This window comes from Salvelinus namaycush, chromosome 14, assembly GCF_016432855.1.
Source record: "Salvelinus namaycush isolate Seneca chromosome 14, SaNama_1.0, whole genome shotgun sequence".
Taxonomy (NCBI): Eukaryota; Metazoa; Chordata; class Actinopteri; order Salmoniformes; family Salmonidae; genus Salvelinus; species Salvelinus namaycush.
This window is the reverse complement of record NC_052320.1, coordinates 29,021,545-29,039,661: the sequence shown is the minus strand read 5'-3', so window position 1 is coordinate 29,039,661 and position 18,117 is coordinate 29,021,545. Positions and strand designations below refer to the sequence as shown.

General features: G+C 42.5%; 1 protein-coding gene across 1 annotated transcript in view; it reads right to left on the bottom strand.

The window, feature by feature from the left end:
- Positions 1–18,117, bottom strand: part of LOC120058686 (multiple epidermal growth factor-like domains protein 6) — a 67,494-nt gene that overhangs the window by 1,487 nt on the left and 47,890 nt on the right. The window contains exons 23-32 of the mRNA XM_039007430.1: positions 8,080–8,208; positions 7,701–7,829; positions 5,985–6,116; positions 5,595–5,723; positions 5,250–5,378; positions 4,994–5,122; positions 4,513–4,641; positions 4,288–4,416; positions 3,973–4,101; positions 3,613–3,741 (exon numbers count right to left, since the gene is read on the bottom strand). Coding sequence (XP_038863358.1) covers positions 3,613–3,741; positions 3,973–4,101; positions 4,288–4,416; positions 4,513–4,641; positions 4,994–5,122; positions 5,250–5,378; positions 5,595–5,723; positions 5,985–6,116; positions 7,701–7,829; positions 8,080–8,208 — 1,293 coding nt within the window. The remainder of the gene's footprint in view (positions 1–3,612; positions 3,742–3,972; positions 4,102–4,287; positions 4,417–4,512; positions 4,642–4,993; positions 5,123–5,249; positions 5,379–5,594; positions 5,724–5,984; positions 6,117–7,700; positions 7,830–8,079; positions 8,209–18,117) is intronic.

Here is an 18,117-nt window from a genome sequence, read left to right as displayed (position 1 = left end):
GCTTTACTTCTGGTTTAAGTTATATTTTGCAGCGCACATACTACAATCCCAAAATTGCTTTATTGAAAACCGCAGCAATTTTCCCTCCATTTCGCTGAGGAGCTGTAACTTACTTGGGGCGGCAGGTAGCCTAGTGTGTTGGACTAGTAACCGAAAGATTGCAAGATCGAGTCCACGAGCAGACAAGGTAAAAATCTGTCGTTCTACCCCTGAACAAGGCAGTTAACCCACTGTTCCTAGGCCGTCATTGAAAATAAGAATTTGTTCTTAACTGACTTGCCTAGTTAAATAAAGGTAAAATAAAACAAATAGAGTTTAAAGCATATGGACTAAAGCCTATTGACCTGTGTGCATGACTGTGCACATCATCAATACTGGGTGCAGACTTTCTAAATACTGTAGAACATTTCATTCAGATGAACTTTATCCTGAATTGTTTCTTATCGTTAAATCAACTGTGTCATAGGAGTCTGTATAGTGCAACGGTGGCAGCAAAGAGAACAAATGGATCATGTGTGTGTAAACTATTGTTTTTGGAGAAGCCAATAAGCAGGACTACAACTTCAATGATATTACTCCAATGTACAACAAATTTTATGAATGAAAAGCAAATCTCCTCAATGTGAAAACCTCCTTCCAATGAGGTACTACCATATCGTGAGAGTATAAGTACAACATGATTGTATTGTAGACGTGAACACATTTACATACATGCAATGTACAGACAAATACACACAGTTAAGCATGGTACATGATTTTCAACAACTAAACTGCATTTTACAGTAAATAATGCCGCAAACCTCTGCATAACTTTGTCCTTTTTGGAATTTGACCCAGAAATGTCCTCTTATACAGGGCAAACTAGAAAAAGTGTACCAGTGTCAGGTAACTCTTGAGTACCTTTTGAGAGTCAACCGCATAACATGAAGTGTAGCAGAGTCAACCCCATAAAAAAAGTATAGAAGAGTCAACCCCATAAAAAAAGTATAGAAGAGTCAACCCCGTAGCGTGAAGTGTAGCAGCGTCAACCCTGTAACGTGAAGAGTAGCAGAGTCAACCCCATAAAAAAAGTATAGAAGAGTCAACCCCATAAAAAAAGTATAGAAGAGTCAACCCCGTAGCGTGAAATGTAGCAGAGTCAACCCTGTAACGTGAAGAGTAGCAGAGTCAACCCTGTAACGTGAAGAGTAGCAGAGTCAACCCTGTAACGTGAAGAGTAGCAGAGTCAACCCTGTAACGTGAAGAGTAGCAGAGTCAACCCTGTAACGTGAAGAGTAGCAGAGTCAACCCTGTAACGTGAAGAGTAGCAGAGTCAACCCTGTAACGTGAAGAGTAGCAGAGTCAACCCCATAAAAAAAAGTATAGAAGAGTCAACCCCATAAAAAAAGTATAGAAGAGTCAACCCCGTAGCGTGAAATGTAGCAGAGTCAACCCTGTAACGTGAAGAGTAGCAGAGTCAACCCTGTAACGTGAAGAGTAGCAGAGTCAACCCTGTAACGTGAAGAGTAGCAGAGTCAACCCTGTAACGTGAAGAGTAGCAGAGTCAACCCTGTAACGTGAAGAGTAGCAGAGTCAACCCTGTAACGTGAAGAGTAGCAGAGTCAACCCTGTAGCGTGAAGAGTAGGATAGTCAACCCCGTCAAGCAAAATGTAGCAGAGTCAACCCCGTAGCGTGAAGTGTAGCAGAATCAATCCTAGTGTGTTATGTGAACTCCATTGTCTCATCAATGTCTGCGACTAGACAACTCTCCATAAATGGCATCTACCAGTTCATAGGTCCCGGCGCTGACACCAATAGAATGTCTCGGTACAAATTCTCTGTTGACACCTACTGGTATTTAGTTCATCAAGTCCATGCCATTGCACTCCCATCTCTGTATAAACAGTCTATTGTTTTGAGTGTGTCAGTTCAGTTTCGAGCTCTGTGACCTCTAGAGGTGACCAGTAAGCCCCAGCTGGGGGTCAGTCAGTAGGGGGTGCTATACTGGAACAGGAGTCTGTGAGTGCTTATTTTCTTGGTTTCTGTTGGGACTGCTGTGGAGACGTGAGGACCCTCCTGCAGACGAGAAGACAGAGAGAGAAGAAAGAGCGTTCTTTTCTTTAGACTGAATTCTTATGAAACAGCTTTCATTATCATTTTAGAAATGTCATCTTTTATTCATATACAGTAGTGGAAAAAGTACCCAATTGTCATATTTGAATAAGAGTAAAGATACCTAAGGATCGTACCCTATTTTTTCAATTTTCGCCTAAAATGACATACCCAACTCCCTGTAGCTCAGGACCTGAAGCAAGGATATGCATATTCTTGATACCATTTGAAAGGAAAAACTTTGAAGTTTGTGGAAATGTGACATTAATGTAGGAGAATATAACACATTAGTTCTGGTAAAAGATAATACAATGAAATAAACATGCATTTTTTTCATCATCTTTGATATGCAAGAGAAAGGCCATAATGTATTATTGCAGTTTAGGCGTAATTTAGATTTTGGCCAATAGATGGCAGCAGTGGGTGTGCAAAGTTTCAGATTGATCTAGTGAAGCATGGCAATATTGGACAATATTTTGCATCAAGTCTTCCCAAATGTGCTGAATTGGTCAATTGATACATTTTCAAGTACATAACTATAGAGAACATACAAAAATGATATGGTAATACAAAATTTAAGTTTACACACTCCCAGGAATGTCATACAAATCAGATTTGATTGGTTACATACACATGGTTGCAGATGTTACTGCGAGTGTGGCGAAATGCTTGTGCTTGCTTGCTTCTAGATCCGACAGTGCAGCAAAATATAACAAGAAATAATACATTTTTAAAAACTAAATACTGCATAGTTTCCTAAGGACTAGAAGCGAGGTGACCCTCTCTTACTTAGACTCCATGATGGATCATTAGCTTATACACTAACTTTCACACATCTAGATGACCGGGCGGGGTGGGGTGGGTGTAGAGCCAGAGACAGCAGGGACTCAAACAGTAGAATCCAGTTCCTACATTTGAATACAAAATTGTATTTTATCAATCAAAGATATGCTACATTTTATCTCTGGGACCCTCAGGATGACAAATCAGAGCAAGATTACTGAATGTAAGTACATTATTTACCTTCAGAGGTGAATGTATCAAACCAGTTGCCGTGATGTTTTTTGTTGTTGTGCACTCTCCTCAAACAATAGCATGATATTTTTCACAGTAATAGCTACTGTAAATTGGACAGTGCAGTTAGATTAACAAGAATTTAAGCTTTCTGCCCATAGAAGACATGTCTATGTCCTGGAATATTTGCTGTTTCTTAGAACTGTCACGCTAATCACATTAGCGCACGTTAGCTTAACCGTTCCGGTATAGAAACACCTATCCTGTCGAGGTTAACTACTTAAGTACTTTACACCACTGTTCATATATTGTATTGCCATCTGCTTGCTTTTTATGTCCTTTATTTGTATTGTTTTATTGTAAAGTGTGTCCCAAGTTGATTTTTATCTTAAATGTCTCTGTACATGTGTGTTTTTGTATAGCGCCATAATCAGTGGGATATTTATCCTTGTCATGCAGTCCTTAGTGTAGCATGCTCTGTACCGTCACCTTATTAATACACGTACCTTCCTGACAGGTAGGTCCTATCCAGCCCTGTAGACAAGTGCAGCGGCCGTTCCGTGGATCACACCGTGCCCCGTTCCTACACTCACAGCTCTCAGAACAGTCCGGGCCGTAGTGGTTCACTGGACAATCTGGACACGACCCAGACAGGGAAACAAGAAGTACGACAACACTTTTAGATTGTAGTGTTGTTTGGCATGGTTGAATCCTTACATTGACTTTAAGTCTAACTGCATTGATGTTAATGGGAGACTAAGTGAACATTTGACTTAAGTGGAAGTTAGGAGTCACCCCATAGTCATTTGAAGAATGTTGATAAATCACACTACTTCAATATTAGATAAAAAGAAACAAACAACTACTTGTGTCACAGCGCGTTCCCATCTTCCCTGTGGGGCACAGACAGTGGCCAGTCATGGGGTCACATGGGGTGTCCCCCTCGCAGTCACATGACTGGTTGCAGCCCACCCCGAAACGACGCTGCTCACACTCTGTAACAGGGAATGAGAGGGAGCATTCATGGCACACATGGATATGAGAATGAAAAGTAATCCCCATCCTTCAGCATTGCAGGTAAAAGACTATGACTGGGGCATGTAACAGTCCCACTTTATCAGCAATTGTATCTACTAAATCTCAGCCTAATCCTTATTTCTGACTGTTAAACTGCCTTTCACCTTTCTCACAGTGGTATCCATGGTAACCAGTAGGGCAGAGACAGTGCCCTGTGCTTGGGTCACAGGGGGCGAGGCCTCGGCACTTACACTGGCGCTGACAGCGGTGGCCATAGAAACCAGCAGGGCAGGCTAGACAGAACATTAGAACATCAGACAGAATATTAGAACTTTAGAACATCAAACAGAACAACAGGACATCAGACAAACTGAATGGCCCTGCCTCACCATGTTCACACAGGTGACCATAGTATCCCGGGTCACACTGGCACTCTCCCGTCACTCTGTCACACGTCCCGTTGTTATGACAATCACACCGCAGTTTGCAGTTGGCTCCGTAACTCCCTGATGGGCACTCTGAATGACCAAGCAACAGAAAACACATACAAAACCTTGTCATGGGTAAGCAATGGAATGGTGTCACGGGTTCATGATATCAGGGGCACTCAAATGGAGTCTTCACATCAATTCACAAAACAACACAACGAGGTAAATGTGAAATGTGAGCTGTTGACATGGTTGTCACGACAGGGGTTTAAATACTATTTGAAATAAATGAAATACTGTGTATGTGCTTGATTGAGCTTTCTGATGCAATTGAACCAATATAAATGTCTCTGCAAACATCACCTACCTGGCACTCCAGGTTGGATTAAGCAAATAAGCAAAGACATTGAAAGATTTAAAATAGTATGTATAGTCAGGTCACCTGTATCACAGCTGGGTCCGGTCCAGCCTAGTCCGCAGGTACAGCCTCCAGAGACCAGTTCACACACACCACCGTTACTGCAGTTACAGTGCTGACCACAGTCTTCCCCATACCAGCCCTGGGCACAACCTGACACACACACACACACACACACACATACTATAGAATGTCAATAAAACTTGACGGGGTGGATTATTACATTGATTACACTCACAATGAGTGAGCAAGAATAAACAGAAATATGTGTGCGTGTTACCCTGTCTGCAGTCTTCTCCCCGCTGGCCCGCCTTGCACACACACCTGCCCGTCTCTGGGTCACTTCGTGCCCCCTCGCCACACAGGGCCACCCTGGCACAGTCCTGCCCATAGCGCCCTGATGGGCATGCTGGTAGAACCATAGGAAAAGATAGGGGAAAGAGAGGAGACCATACCAAATGTTATATGGTACTGATCAAAAATACATGCAATTACCATTTTACTTTCTAATGTTGAACTAAATACTATGCACATATCAATGTATTATATGTAAATGTCCACTCTCCCCTCCTTCTGTCAATAGCCTATGGATATGCCCATTCCCCTGGCACACTTTGATACTCACTGGTGTTGCAGTCTGCTCCAATGTACCCCGATGGGCACTGACAGGTGCCCGTGGTGGTATGGCACACACCGGCATTCAGACACTGGCACGGGCGTTCACAGTTTGGGCCATACCGTCCCATGTCACACTCTGTCGAGGCAAACACACACAGGACGTAGTTGTGGTAGTTATTATGGTTAAAACATTACCTACTGGTAAGAGCAACGGTTTCTTCTGATCAGCTGATGTCATAACTAGGGCCAAGAGTTTTTCCTAATCAGGTCACATTGTGGAAAAACTCCTGAACCTAACTATGACTATTGTAAGCTAACAAACTTTCAACAGTGGAATTCCTTTGTGACTTGGTTAAGGAAGTGTGTGTCTGTCTGTGTATGTGTGTGGGGTGGTTGCCTTGATCACAGTTGTTGCCATGGTAACCCGGGGCGCAGAAGCAGAGGCCGGTGACAGGGTGGCACAGCTGGTTGGTGCCAGAGCACTGGCACACCTGGTTACAGTTCAGCCCATACGTGCCAGGTTGGCATACTGGCAGAGAAACACACGACACACACATCAACTCCCATACAACAAAGGTACAGTGCATTCTGAAGTATTCAGAACACTTGACTTTTTCCACATTTTGTTACGTTACAGCCCTATTCTAAAATGGATTCAATAGTTTTTTTTCTTCTCATCAATCTACCTCACAATGACAATACAAAAACAGGTTTTTAGAAATGTTAGTAAATTTATTAAAAATTAAGCACCGTTGGTAGTGATTACAGCCTCAAGTCTTATTGGGTATGACGCTACAAGCTAGGCACACCTGTATTTGGGGAGTTTCTCCCATTCTTCTCTGCAGATCCTTGTCAAGCTCTGTCAGGTTGGATGGGGAGCATCGTTGCACAGCTATTTTCAGGTCTCTCCAGAGATGTTCGATAGGGTTCAAGTCCAGGCTCCGGCTGGGCCACTCAAGGACATTTAGAGACTTGTCCAGAAGCCACTTCTGCGTTGTCTTGGCTGTGTGCTTAGGGTCGTTGTCCTGTTGGAAGGTGAACCTTCGCCCTAGTCTGAGGTCTTTAGCACTCTGGAGCAGGTTTTCATCAAGGATCTCTCTGTACTTTGATCCATTCATCTTTGCCTCGATCCTGACTAGTCTCCCAGTCCCTGCCGCTGAACAACATCCCCACAGCATGATGCTGCCAACACCGTGCTTCTCCGTAGGGATGGTGCCATGTTTCCTCCAGAGTTCCGTTTTGGTTTCTTCAGACCAGAGAATCTTGTTTCTCCAAATCATGCCAAATCAATTGAATTTACCACAGGACTCCATTCAAGTTGTAGAAACATCTCTATAGAAACAAGATGCACCTGAGCTCAATTTCACAGCAAAGGATCTGAATACTTATGTAAATAACATATTTCTGTTTATATTTTTAATAAATGTGCAAACATTTAAAAAAAAAAAATGTTTTTGCTTTGTCATTTTGGGGTATTGTGTGTAGACTGATGAGGGAAAAAATCTATTTAGTCCATTTTAGAATAAGGCTGTAATGTAACAAAATGTGGAAAAGGTCAAGGGGTCTGAGTACTTTCCAAATGTTCTGTATGCCTACTGTAGCTGGAAATAAGAAAACATGTATATTTACTGTCATTTCATGCAGCACCACCATTACATACAATGCATATCTACCTCATAGGCCCTGTTCGAATACCTCAGAAATGCATCCTTCCTTCCTAATTTCCTTGAGGTTATCATAGATCTGCAATGGTTGGATTGTTGATGGTGAAAGCATACTAGATCTGTACTTACCTCAAGGAACTAAGGATACATTTCTGAACTATTCAAACATGGCCATAGCATTCTGTTCTCTATTACTCTATTCTCCTATCCCTCTGGCTCTAGCTTCTAGGCTAGACCAGAGCTCCCTCTACAGGCACTTAATACACTATGACACACCACAATCTATCACCAAACTAATGCTAACTTGTTAGGTTGCTAAACAGCTGATTTCTAATCATTGCATGTGTCATTGCAGAGTCTGTTATTTTGTTCAATGCAACACAAAACAAGAAAAACAGTACAATACACAACACATCTTCACTATCCTTCAGCTTCCCCAAGTCACTCACTTTGCTCACAGCCATTGCCAGTGAATCCAGGGGGACAGCCACATTTGCCAGACACATGGTTACAGGAAGTGCCGTGGGGACAGTTACAGTAGCTCAGACAGTCATTCCCATAGGAGCCAGGTAAACAGGCTGTGGTGAACAGGGAAATTACATATGTTCAATGAGGTCAATGCATAGTCTATTGTGATTTACAGTATATACAGGTCCTTGTAATAAATAGTTACTATACATTCATATTTTACTATATATCAGGACCAGTATTTATAAAGCGCCTCTGAGTAGGTTTGCTGATGTATGATCAGGTATCCCCTGTCCATGTAATCTTATTCATTATGATTTAAAAGGCTAGACTGATCCTAGATCAGCATTCTGGCCTTACCTCTGTCACACTTGGGTCCCCTCCAGCCAGGAGGACACAAACACACACCGCTGACTTGGTCACACACATCCCCATGGCTACATCGACACCGCTCCTCACACCCTGGGCCAAACAGGCCAGCCTCACACGCTGTTTAGGACACAAGTGCACAAAAAACAAAAACATGTTGAACTGCTGTCAAAATGCTTATGCTCCTCTGCACTGCTGCTTCTCATATTGAACCGCAAGACGTAGCTCTTACCCTTGGCTTGGAGACAAAAGCTTTCTATAGGCTACTACCACCATCACCATTATCAAAGACCATCTACTACGCTGTTGTTGCTGTTGGGATTAAGCATACACAAACACATTCACTGTTTAAAAATGTGAATTTTATTGATTGAAATAGTTAAAAAGCACCAGAAAGCAATGTACAGATAGCACACATCGATCTGCACAACATAGGCACAATGTATACAGGATACTTTGGGAAGATGCAGTTTAGGCATAGTTTGCTTATTGTCAAGACTATTCTGTCTATTCTGATGTCTCGGTGACGTCTTCCCAATGTGCAAACGCTCTCTGAACTACATATTAACTAAAGATTTTGATACGTCGGCCAAAGGTGTGCATGTTTACTGGGGTGATATAAAGACATTAGCATTGCAACAAAAAGTACCTGTACTTAGGCGTTAGTATAGGCTAACACTTCAAAATAATAATAATAATAAAAAATAGAAAATATATATTTTTTAAAACAGAGCAAGAGAGTGCAAATAAATATAGTCCTAAACCTTTTTAAAAATAGGAAGAAAAATTCTACTTTGTTCTTATAAACAAATTGTTGAATGAAAAAGCAAAAAGAGGGCTATGGTAGGCTACTGCACTCAAAGTTGAAGCTATAAAAAAGGCAATAGGGCCTATTATCTCTCATAAACAAATTGTAAAAAGAAAGATGTGCCATGCACTCACAAAGCTATTGTCTATTGTTAGGCTACAGTCAGTTGTAGAAGGCCTATGGCACACACTAAAGTTAGCCTAGGAGCTTTTAAGTCTTCCTCCTCCTTGAGCTGGGCCAATTGTGCGCCACCCTATGGGACTCCAAATCACGTCCGGATTTGGTTGCGCAAATGCACATGGACTTCTTGGCAAGTTGAGCCAAGAAAGAAAAGCTAGAGTGTTTATCCCGCCACCATGACAGAGGGTCATCTGATGCGTCCGGTACCTCCTCTTTCAAATAGTGCATCATCTTGGTGTCACAGCGCACTATCAAGGGTGGCGGAGTTAAGCTTAGAGGGCCCATTTCCTTCTTAACCTGTTGAGGATGGGGGCGCTGTTGTGACTATTTATGCTAATCGTGTAATTTTTGAAACGGCTTCCCACAAAATCCTTGATCGTACAATATGCATATTATTATTATTATTGGATAGAAAACAGTCTATAGTTTCTATAGGAGTTGAAATTTTGTCTCTAAGTGGAACAGAGCCCATTCTACAGCAATTTCCCTGACATGGAGTCAGATTTCAGAAATTTTGGCCACTGTTCTGGAGTCAGTTAAAAGGGCACTGTTATTGCTATGACTATACGGACACTGCTTACGTCTTCCCCTGGATGCCTTTACGTGATGACGATTTGAATGGGGTCGATTGCGCGTTCACAGGCCCTATAAATAAAAAAACCCTGTAGGTAGGAGCTCCTTTGCAGCTGCGTCATGCGCGTGGAGGACATCGACCTGCTATTTTTCCAAGCGTTAGTTTAGCCTGTTATATTTTTCCGGTCATGTTTTTACTCGTTATAGGAGTTAAAAACATCATAAGGTAGTTAATTTAAAGCGTTTTATAGCAATTTATATCCGTTTAGTGCGATTTTGGGACATTTATTTCTTTAACGCTGTGAATAGCTGGGCACGCTTCCAGTTCATCCCGAACGCAGTTGGCATTTCCACATGGCAAGAGGACAGCTTTCCACCAAAAGACGATTACTCCCAAGAAAGGATCCTTTGCCCAAGATACTGATGGAAGAACAGCTCAAAGTAGGACATTTTTATTATGATAAATCGTGTTTCTGTCGAAAAATTTTAGTGGCTTAGGACGCCATGTTTTTTGACGTAGCTTCGCTTGGCGCAAACTGTATTGAAAAGTAAGGATAAATTAAAAAATGTAATTCCGCAATTGTATTAAGAATTAAATTGTCTATCAATCCCTGTCCACCCTATATTTTTTAGTCACGTTTATGAGTATTTATGTATAAGAGTAGATCACTGTCTAAGTGGCGCAAGGACATTTTCTGACCAGCTGAGCTACATTTCACATTGTCTAACCATGATTTTGGTGGCTAAATATAAACATTTTCGATCAAACTCTATATGGATTGTGTAATATGATGTTACAGGAGTGTCATCTGAAGAATTCTGAGAAGGTTAGTGAAAAAATTAATATATTTTGGCGATGTTGACTTTTATCACTCACTTTGGCTAGAATCAATGCTGGGCTGCTATGTGCTATGTGCTATGCTAATATAACGATTTATTGTGTTTTCGCTGTAAGACACTTAGAAAATCTGAAATATTGTCTGTATTCACAGGATCTGTGTCTTTCGATTCGTGTATGCTGTGTATTTTTACGAAATGTTTGATGATTAGTAAGTAGGTAAACACGTTGCTCTAAGTAGTTTTTCTATTCCATTTGTGACGGTGGGTGCAATTGTAACCTATGCCATCTACCTGAAATATGCACTTTTTTCTAACAAAACCTATCCCATACCATAAATATGTTATCAGACTGTCATCTAATGAGTTTTTTTCTTGGTTAGGGGCTATAAATATCTTAGTTTAGCCGAATTGGTGATAGCTACTGGTGTTGGTGGACAAATAAAAGATGGTGGATTATGCTAATGTGTTTTTAGGTAATAGATGTACATCTTTACATATTGTGTCTTCCCTGTAAAACATTTTAAAAATCGGACATGTTGACTGGATTCACAAGATCTGTGTCTTTCATTAGCTGTATTGGACTTTAATGTGTGAAAGTTAAATATTTTAAAAAAATATTTTTTTTGAATTTCGCGGCACTGGTTTTTCAGTGGGGGTGGGGGGGGAGTGCCGCTAGCGGCACACTCATCCTAGACAAGATCCCCTAGATTCCTCTTTTTAGATGGGGGAGGTGCACAGCCATACCCATCCGTAGTGGCAGCGGCACCACTAGCGCCGACTCTGAGTGCTGCCCCCAGTTCCAAGCAGGCCTAGGGTTTCTTTCGTGTCCCCCAAGCTATCTCTCCTGCAGCTTTTGTACCGGGGATCGAGAAGGGAGGCCTTTGACAAAAGTCCCTGTAGTTCCAGTGCTCTGTACTTGTCCTGCAATACACTGCCCATCTTCATTTTTATATTTCTTGTGAGCTTGGAGTCGTGGGGGTTTGGAGAGAGAATTTGTCCCATTAAAAGTTGAAGAATGGGCTTAACTGACGATGCTGTCACATAAGTCTTCCCAGGGGGACTTGAGAGACCAATTACTCGAGATGTGGTGATCAGTCAGGCTCATGTACGGGGTCATGGTTGCACTAGACCACATATCTGTTGTGAGAGAGAAATTGGGTATGTCCTTGAGTTCTTGGAGAATTTCTTCCATTACTTTCTCATACAAATTGGGAACAGCTGTTTGGAAAAAGTATCTCCTCGACGGTAACTGTTTGTCAAGTTCCTGCAGCATTTCTTTAAATGCTGGCTTTTCAACTGTACCAAAAAGCACCATCTCCATGACCAGTGTCGATTTTAGCATGTCAATCTTGGTGGGGCAAACTCAACATTATTTGTGGGGATGCATGCCAGCAAAGGCACTAGACAACACATCTCATTTACTGCCTTTTTAAAAAACATAACTGATATGGCTGACTTGCTTAAACAAATGTGGTTTCTACTGACAATTGAGACGTACAAACTATGGCATAAGGGAACAATGAGCGGATAAGAGGCAATCCGTGATTTTGATAAAGACATTAATGTTGATAAAGACATTAAGACGGACGTAGTCAGTGCAACTATTTGTTCGGCACTTTTTAAATGTACTGCGACAGAATTCAGAACGTGGGAAGTTCTTACAGTATTTTCCCTGTTCACCAACTCAGAACCGCAGGATAAATAAAAGAGGGCATATAAACAGACAATGAAAGCTCTTACAATATTAAATGATGACATTTCTCTAAAACAGGCTTTAGGCTACATGTGCACCACCAAGTCAGAACAGAAGGCTAAGTTCTGAGAAGGAAAGAGACCAAATTATTAGGGTGAGACACATGGGCTACTAACATCTTACTACACAACATACACTTAGTATTACTTTCTTAGCTACAGTGTACGTATCCCCCTGGCATCTTGCATCACTTATGCAGCAGCATACAAGACATTTTCTGGACTCACATTTGTGGCGCGGCGGTCCTTCATGTGGGCAAGTTTTGTCATCTTTGTCATCAAAGTCTGTCATTCTTTGCTATTGATGGTGCTTTCAAGACAACTGGGAACTCAGAAAAAAACAAGGTTGAATCATGACGTCAGTGATCTTCAGGTTGGAGCTCTAGAAAGATGCCAGAGTTCCCGACATGGAATTCCGAGTTGGAAGACGTTCAAAACGTATTTTCCCAGTCGGAGCTTGTTTTTTTCCGAGTTCCCTGTTGTTTTGAACTCACTGAAGTCTGAGATTTCCGAGTTCCGAGTTTTCAGGCGTTTTGACCGTGGCAGAAGTCATTCTGGCTTGACAGCATGGCCAATGTATTCAACCTTGTCTGACCCGTGGTGTTGCATGTGAATGTTTATATTTTTAAGCTTGGAAAAGATACCATTAAACCCAGACTTCGACCACACACACTCTCCACCGAATAGCAGGCAGGGGAAGCCAAATAGGGATTGCTTTGCAACGCTTGCAGTTAGCCACTGATTCCTAACAAACCACTCATTGTTGAATTTGCGATTTCAAACTTGTGTAATGTTGATGTCCAATGGCCGATGAGCACCGATACGTTTCATCTATAATTTCTCTTCATATGACAAGGATTAGATTGTCAACTTGATTCATGATGATGACTGCCTGTCTAGCTTGCTAACTAAGATTTTGAAAGTATGATGGTGACATGTCCAATCAAAGCTATGATATAACTTAGATATAACGTGATTTGACGTCATTTTATCTGTGCCCAATTACCTTGAGCCTTCTTGGATGGGCACTTCTAATGTAAATATATGGCAGCACCCAAGGGGGCTTGAACGTTCAATCAATCAATCAATCAATCAATCAATCAATCAATCAATCAATAACATTTAGTTATAAAGCCCTTTTTACTTCAGCCGATGTCACAAAGTGCTGTACAGAAACCCAGCCTAAAACCACAAACAGCAAGCAATGCAGATGTAAAAGCACGGTGGCTAGGAAAAACTGCCTAGAAAGGCAGGAACCTAGGAAGAAACCTAGAGAGGAACCAGGCTCTGAGGTGTGGCCAATCCTCTTCTGGCTGTGCCGGGTGGAGATTATAACAGTACATGGCCAAGATGTTCAAACGTTCATAGATGACCAGCAGGGTCAAGCTCTCCCTGTAGATTTTGCGGTGACGTAGTGTCCCCATGAGTGACAGAACACTGAGCCAATCACGGGGCAACACGAGAAGATTGCCAACCCCTACGCTCTGTATTTTCCGCTGGCTGCCCCTCCACCAAAGAAAGCACTGAGCTAGGCTGAAACACCTGCATTTTGGAGATGCCTTTCTCAAGAAAGCAGAATGCAAAAAAAGAGACCATGTTTGTTTGCGGCTTTATTAACAATACGTATTTTTTTACATTGTTTGCAAACTGATATGTGACACGTATTAATTCCAAAAAAACATGCAAAACAGACAACCATTTTTCTTTACCCCCTTTTTCTCCCAAATTTTGTGAATCCGACCTTGTCTCATCGCTGCAACTCCCCAAAGGGCTCGGGAGAGGCGAAGGTCGGTTCATGCGTCCTCCGAAACATGACCCACCTGAACAAAAATATAAACGCACCATGTAAAGAACAGTGCAAACTGGCTCTAAACAGAGGCGACTCCGGGATGCTGGCCTTCTAGGTAGAGCTGCAAAGTTCTAGGCAGAGTTGCAAAGAAAAAGCCATATCTCAGACTGGCCAATAGAAATAAAAAATTAAGATGGGGAAAAGAACACAGACACTGAACAGAGGAACTCTGCCTAGAAGGCCAGCATCCCGGAGTCGCCTCTTCACTGTTGACATTGAGACCGGTGTTTTGCGGGTACTATTTCATGAAACTACCAGTTGAGGACTTGTGAGTCTTCTGTTTCTCAAACTAGACACTCTAATGTACTTGTCCTCTTGCTCAGTTGTGCACCGGGGCCTCCCACTCTTTCTATTCTGGTTAGAGCCAGTTTGCGCTGTTCTGTGAAGGGAGTAGTACACAGCGCTGTACGAGATCTTCAGTTTCTTGGCAATTTCTCGCATGGAACAGCCTTCATCTCTCTGAACAAGAATAGACTGATGAGTTTCAGAAGAAAGTACTTTGTTTCTGGCCATTTTGAGCCTGTAATCGAACCCACAAATGCTGATGCTCCAGATACTCAACTACTCTAAAGAAGGCCAGTTTTATTGCTTCTTTAATCAGAACAACAGTTTTCAGCTGTGCTAACATAATTGCAAAAGGGTTTTTAATGCTCAATTAGCCTTTTAAAATTATCAACTTGGATTAGCTAACACAACGTGCCATTGGAACACAGGAGTGATGGTTGCTGATAATGGGCCTCTGTACGCCTATGTAGATATTCCATAAAAAATCTGCCGTTTCCAGCTACAATAGTCATTTACAACATTAACCATGTCTACACTGTATTTCAATTTGATGTTATTTTAATGGACAAAAAAATGCTTTTCTTTCAAAACAAGGACATTTCTAAGTACCCCAAACTTTTGAACGGTAGTGTATATAAAATAAATAAATATATATATAAAATAAGCATCAGCTTGCTCCGACGGGCATCTGTAGTGCCGCCAGTTGGGAGAAGTGTGACGAGGCAGTGTGAGGCTCACCCGCTGGAGGAGTGTGGCTGCTCGCTGACTAAAAGCGGCCTGTAGTGGGAACCCCGCCTGTCTAGTCGATAGGCAGCTCTGCTGTCATACCACAGCCCTAGAATTTGGAGGAGTACTCATTGCTAACTGGAAATATCACATAGGCTAATTAATTTGGGGCTAATTCGCCACCTGAGAAAGTGGTTAGCTAGAGTGCTAACTCTAAATAATATTGCTGTTAGCAAAGCCATGTAATTTATGTCTACAGTACCAATTCAGTTTGGACACACCTACACATTCCATGAGTTTTCTTTATTTTTACTATTTTCTATAGTGAAGACATCAAAACTATGAAATGACACATATGGAATCATGTAGTAACCAAAAAAGTGATAAACAAATCAAAATATATTTTCTATTTTGAGAATCTTCAAAGTAGCCACCTTTGCCTTCAAGTGCAGGTTCCGCATTTTTGGGGGGGGTGGGGGGTGGAGGTGAGGAGCAAGATTATTTAAGATACTTTCTGAAGAGGTAGGGATTCAGAGGTGTTCGGGAAGATGGGCAGGGACTCTGCTGTCTTAGCTTCAGGGGGAAGCTGGTTCCACCATTGTGGTGCCAGGACAGAGAAGAGCTTGGACTGGGCTGAGAAGGATCTACACTCCCATATGGGTGGGAGAGTCAAGAGACCTGAGATGGCAGAACGGAGTACTCGGATTGGGGTGTAGGGTTTGGCATAGCCTGAAGGTAGGTGCAGTTCTTCTTGCTGTTCTGTAGGTAAGCACCATGGTCAAAACATGATTGCATTTTGAAATGTTGTGCAACAAGAGAGTGAAAGTACATAGGCTACAACACAGCAAGCAGGAACTCTGTGGAGTCCAGATGACTGACTGACCAGTGGGCCAGGTGTAAATGGTTTGAGGCCACCAACCAGTATGAATAAAAAAGAAGCCATCCACCCTTGATGGGTGGTTAGCAGGACAATATAATCTTGCTGAGATGAGAACAAGAGAAGTCTTGAGGGTGAGATAAATAACAGAGTAATTACAATTGAGCAATTAACACTGGAGTGATAGATGTTCAGATGAGGATGTGTAGGTAGAAATACTGGTGTGCAAAAGAGCAGAAAACAACAAAAAACAAATATGGGGAGGAGGTAGGCAGTTGGTTGGATGGGCCATTTACAGATGGGCTGTGTACAGCTGCAGCGATTGGTAAGCTACTCTGACAGCCGATGCTTGAAGTTAGTGAGGGAGATATACTGTAAGTCTCCAACTTCAGTGACCCAACACACCGCCAGGCTGTGTAAGGGCTATTTGACAAAGAAGGAGAGGGATGGAGTCCTGCATCAGATGACCTGGCCTCCACAATCACCTGACCTCAACCCAATTGAGATGGTTTGGGATGAGTTGGACTGCAGAGTGAAGGGAAAGCACCCAACAAGTGCTCAGAATATGTTGGAAATCCTTCAAGACTGTTGGAAAAGCATTCCTCATGAAGCTGATTGAGAGACTGTCAAGAGTGTGCAAAGCTGTAAACAAGGCAAAGGGTGCCTCCTTTGAAGAATGTAAAATATAAAATATATTTTGATTTGGTAAACACTTTTTTGGTTACTACATGATTCCATAAGTCTCCAACTTCAGTGATTTTTGCAATTCGTTCCAGTCATTGGCAGCAGAGAACTGGAAGGAAAGGCGGCCAAAAGAGGCGTTGGCTTTGGGGATGACCAGTGAAATATACCTGCTGGAGCGTGTGGGTGTTGCTATGTTGACCAGTGAGCTGAGATAAGGTGGAGCTTTACCTAGCAAAGACTTGAAGATGACCTGGAGCCAGTGGGTTTGGCGATGAATATGTAGCGAGGACCAGCCAACGAGAGCATACAGGTCGCAATGATGGGTAGTATATGGGGCTTTGGTGACAAAACGGATGGCACTGTGATAGACTGCATCCAATTTGCTGAGTAGAGTGTTGGAGGCTATTTTGTAAATGACATCGCCAAAGTCAAGGATCGACAGGATAGTCAGTTTTACGAGGGTATGTTTGGCATCATGAGTGAAGGAGGCTTTGTTGTGAAATAGGAAGCCGATTCTAGATTTAATTTTGGATTGGAGATGCTTAATATGAGTCTGGAAGGAGAGTTTACAGTCTAGCCAGACACCTAGGTATTTGTAGTTGTCCACATATTCTAAGTCAGAACCGTCCAGAGTAGTGATGCTAGGCGGGCGGGCGGGTGCGGGCAGCGATCGGTTGAAGAGCATGCATTTAGTTTTTAAGATCAGTTGGAGGCCACGGAAGGAGTGTTGTATGGCATTGAAGCTCGTCTGGAGGTTTGTTAACACAGTCCAAAGAAGGGCCAGAGGTATACAGAATGGTGTCGTCTGCGTAGAGGTGGATCAAAGAATCTCTATCTGAGAAGTAATTAGTGAACCAAGCGAGGCAGTCATTAGAGAAACGAAGGCTGTTGAGTCTGCCGATAAGAATTGGCCAGGTCGATGAATACGGCTGCACAGTACTGTTTTTTATCGATGGTGGTTATGATGTCATTTAGGACCTTGAGCGTGGCTCAAGCCCAGAAACCGGATTGCATAGTGGAGAAGGTACGGTGGGATTCGAGATGGTCGGTGATCTGTTTGTTCACTTGGCTTTCGAAGAATTTAGAAAGGCAGGGCAGGATGGATATAGGGCTGTAACAGTTTGGGTCTAGTGTCTCCCCCTTTGAAGAGGGGGATGACCACAGCCGCTTTTTAATCTTTAGGAATCTCAGACAATATGAAAGAGAGGTTGAACAGAAAGGTAATAGGGGTTGCGACAATGGCGGCGGATCATTTTAGGAAGAGAGGGTCCAGATTGTCTAGTCCAGCTGATTTGTAGGGATCCAGATTCTGCAGCTCTTTCAGAACATCAGCGGTCTGGATTTGGGTGAAGGAGAAGGTGGGGGGGGGGGCTTGGGCTAGTTGCTGCGAGGGATGCAGAGCTGTTGGCTGGTGTTGGGGTAGCCAGGTGGAAACCGTGGCCAGCCGTAGAGAAA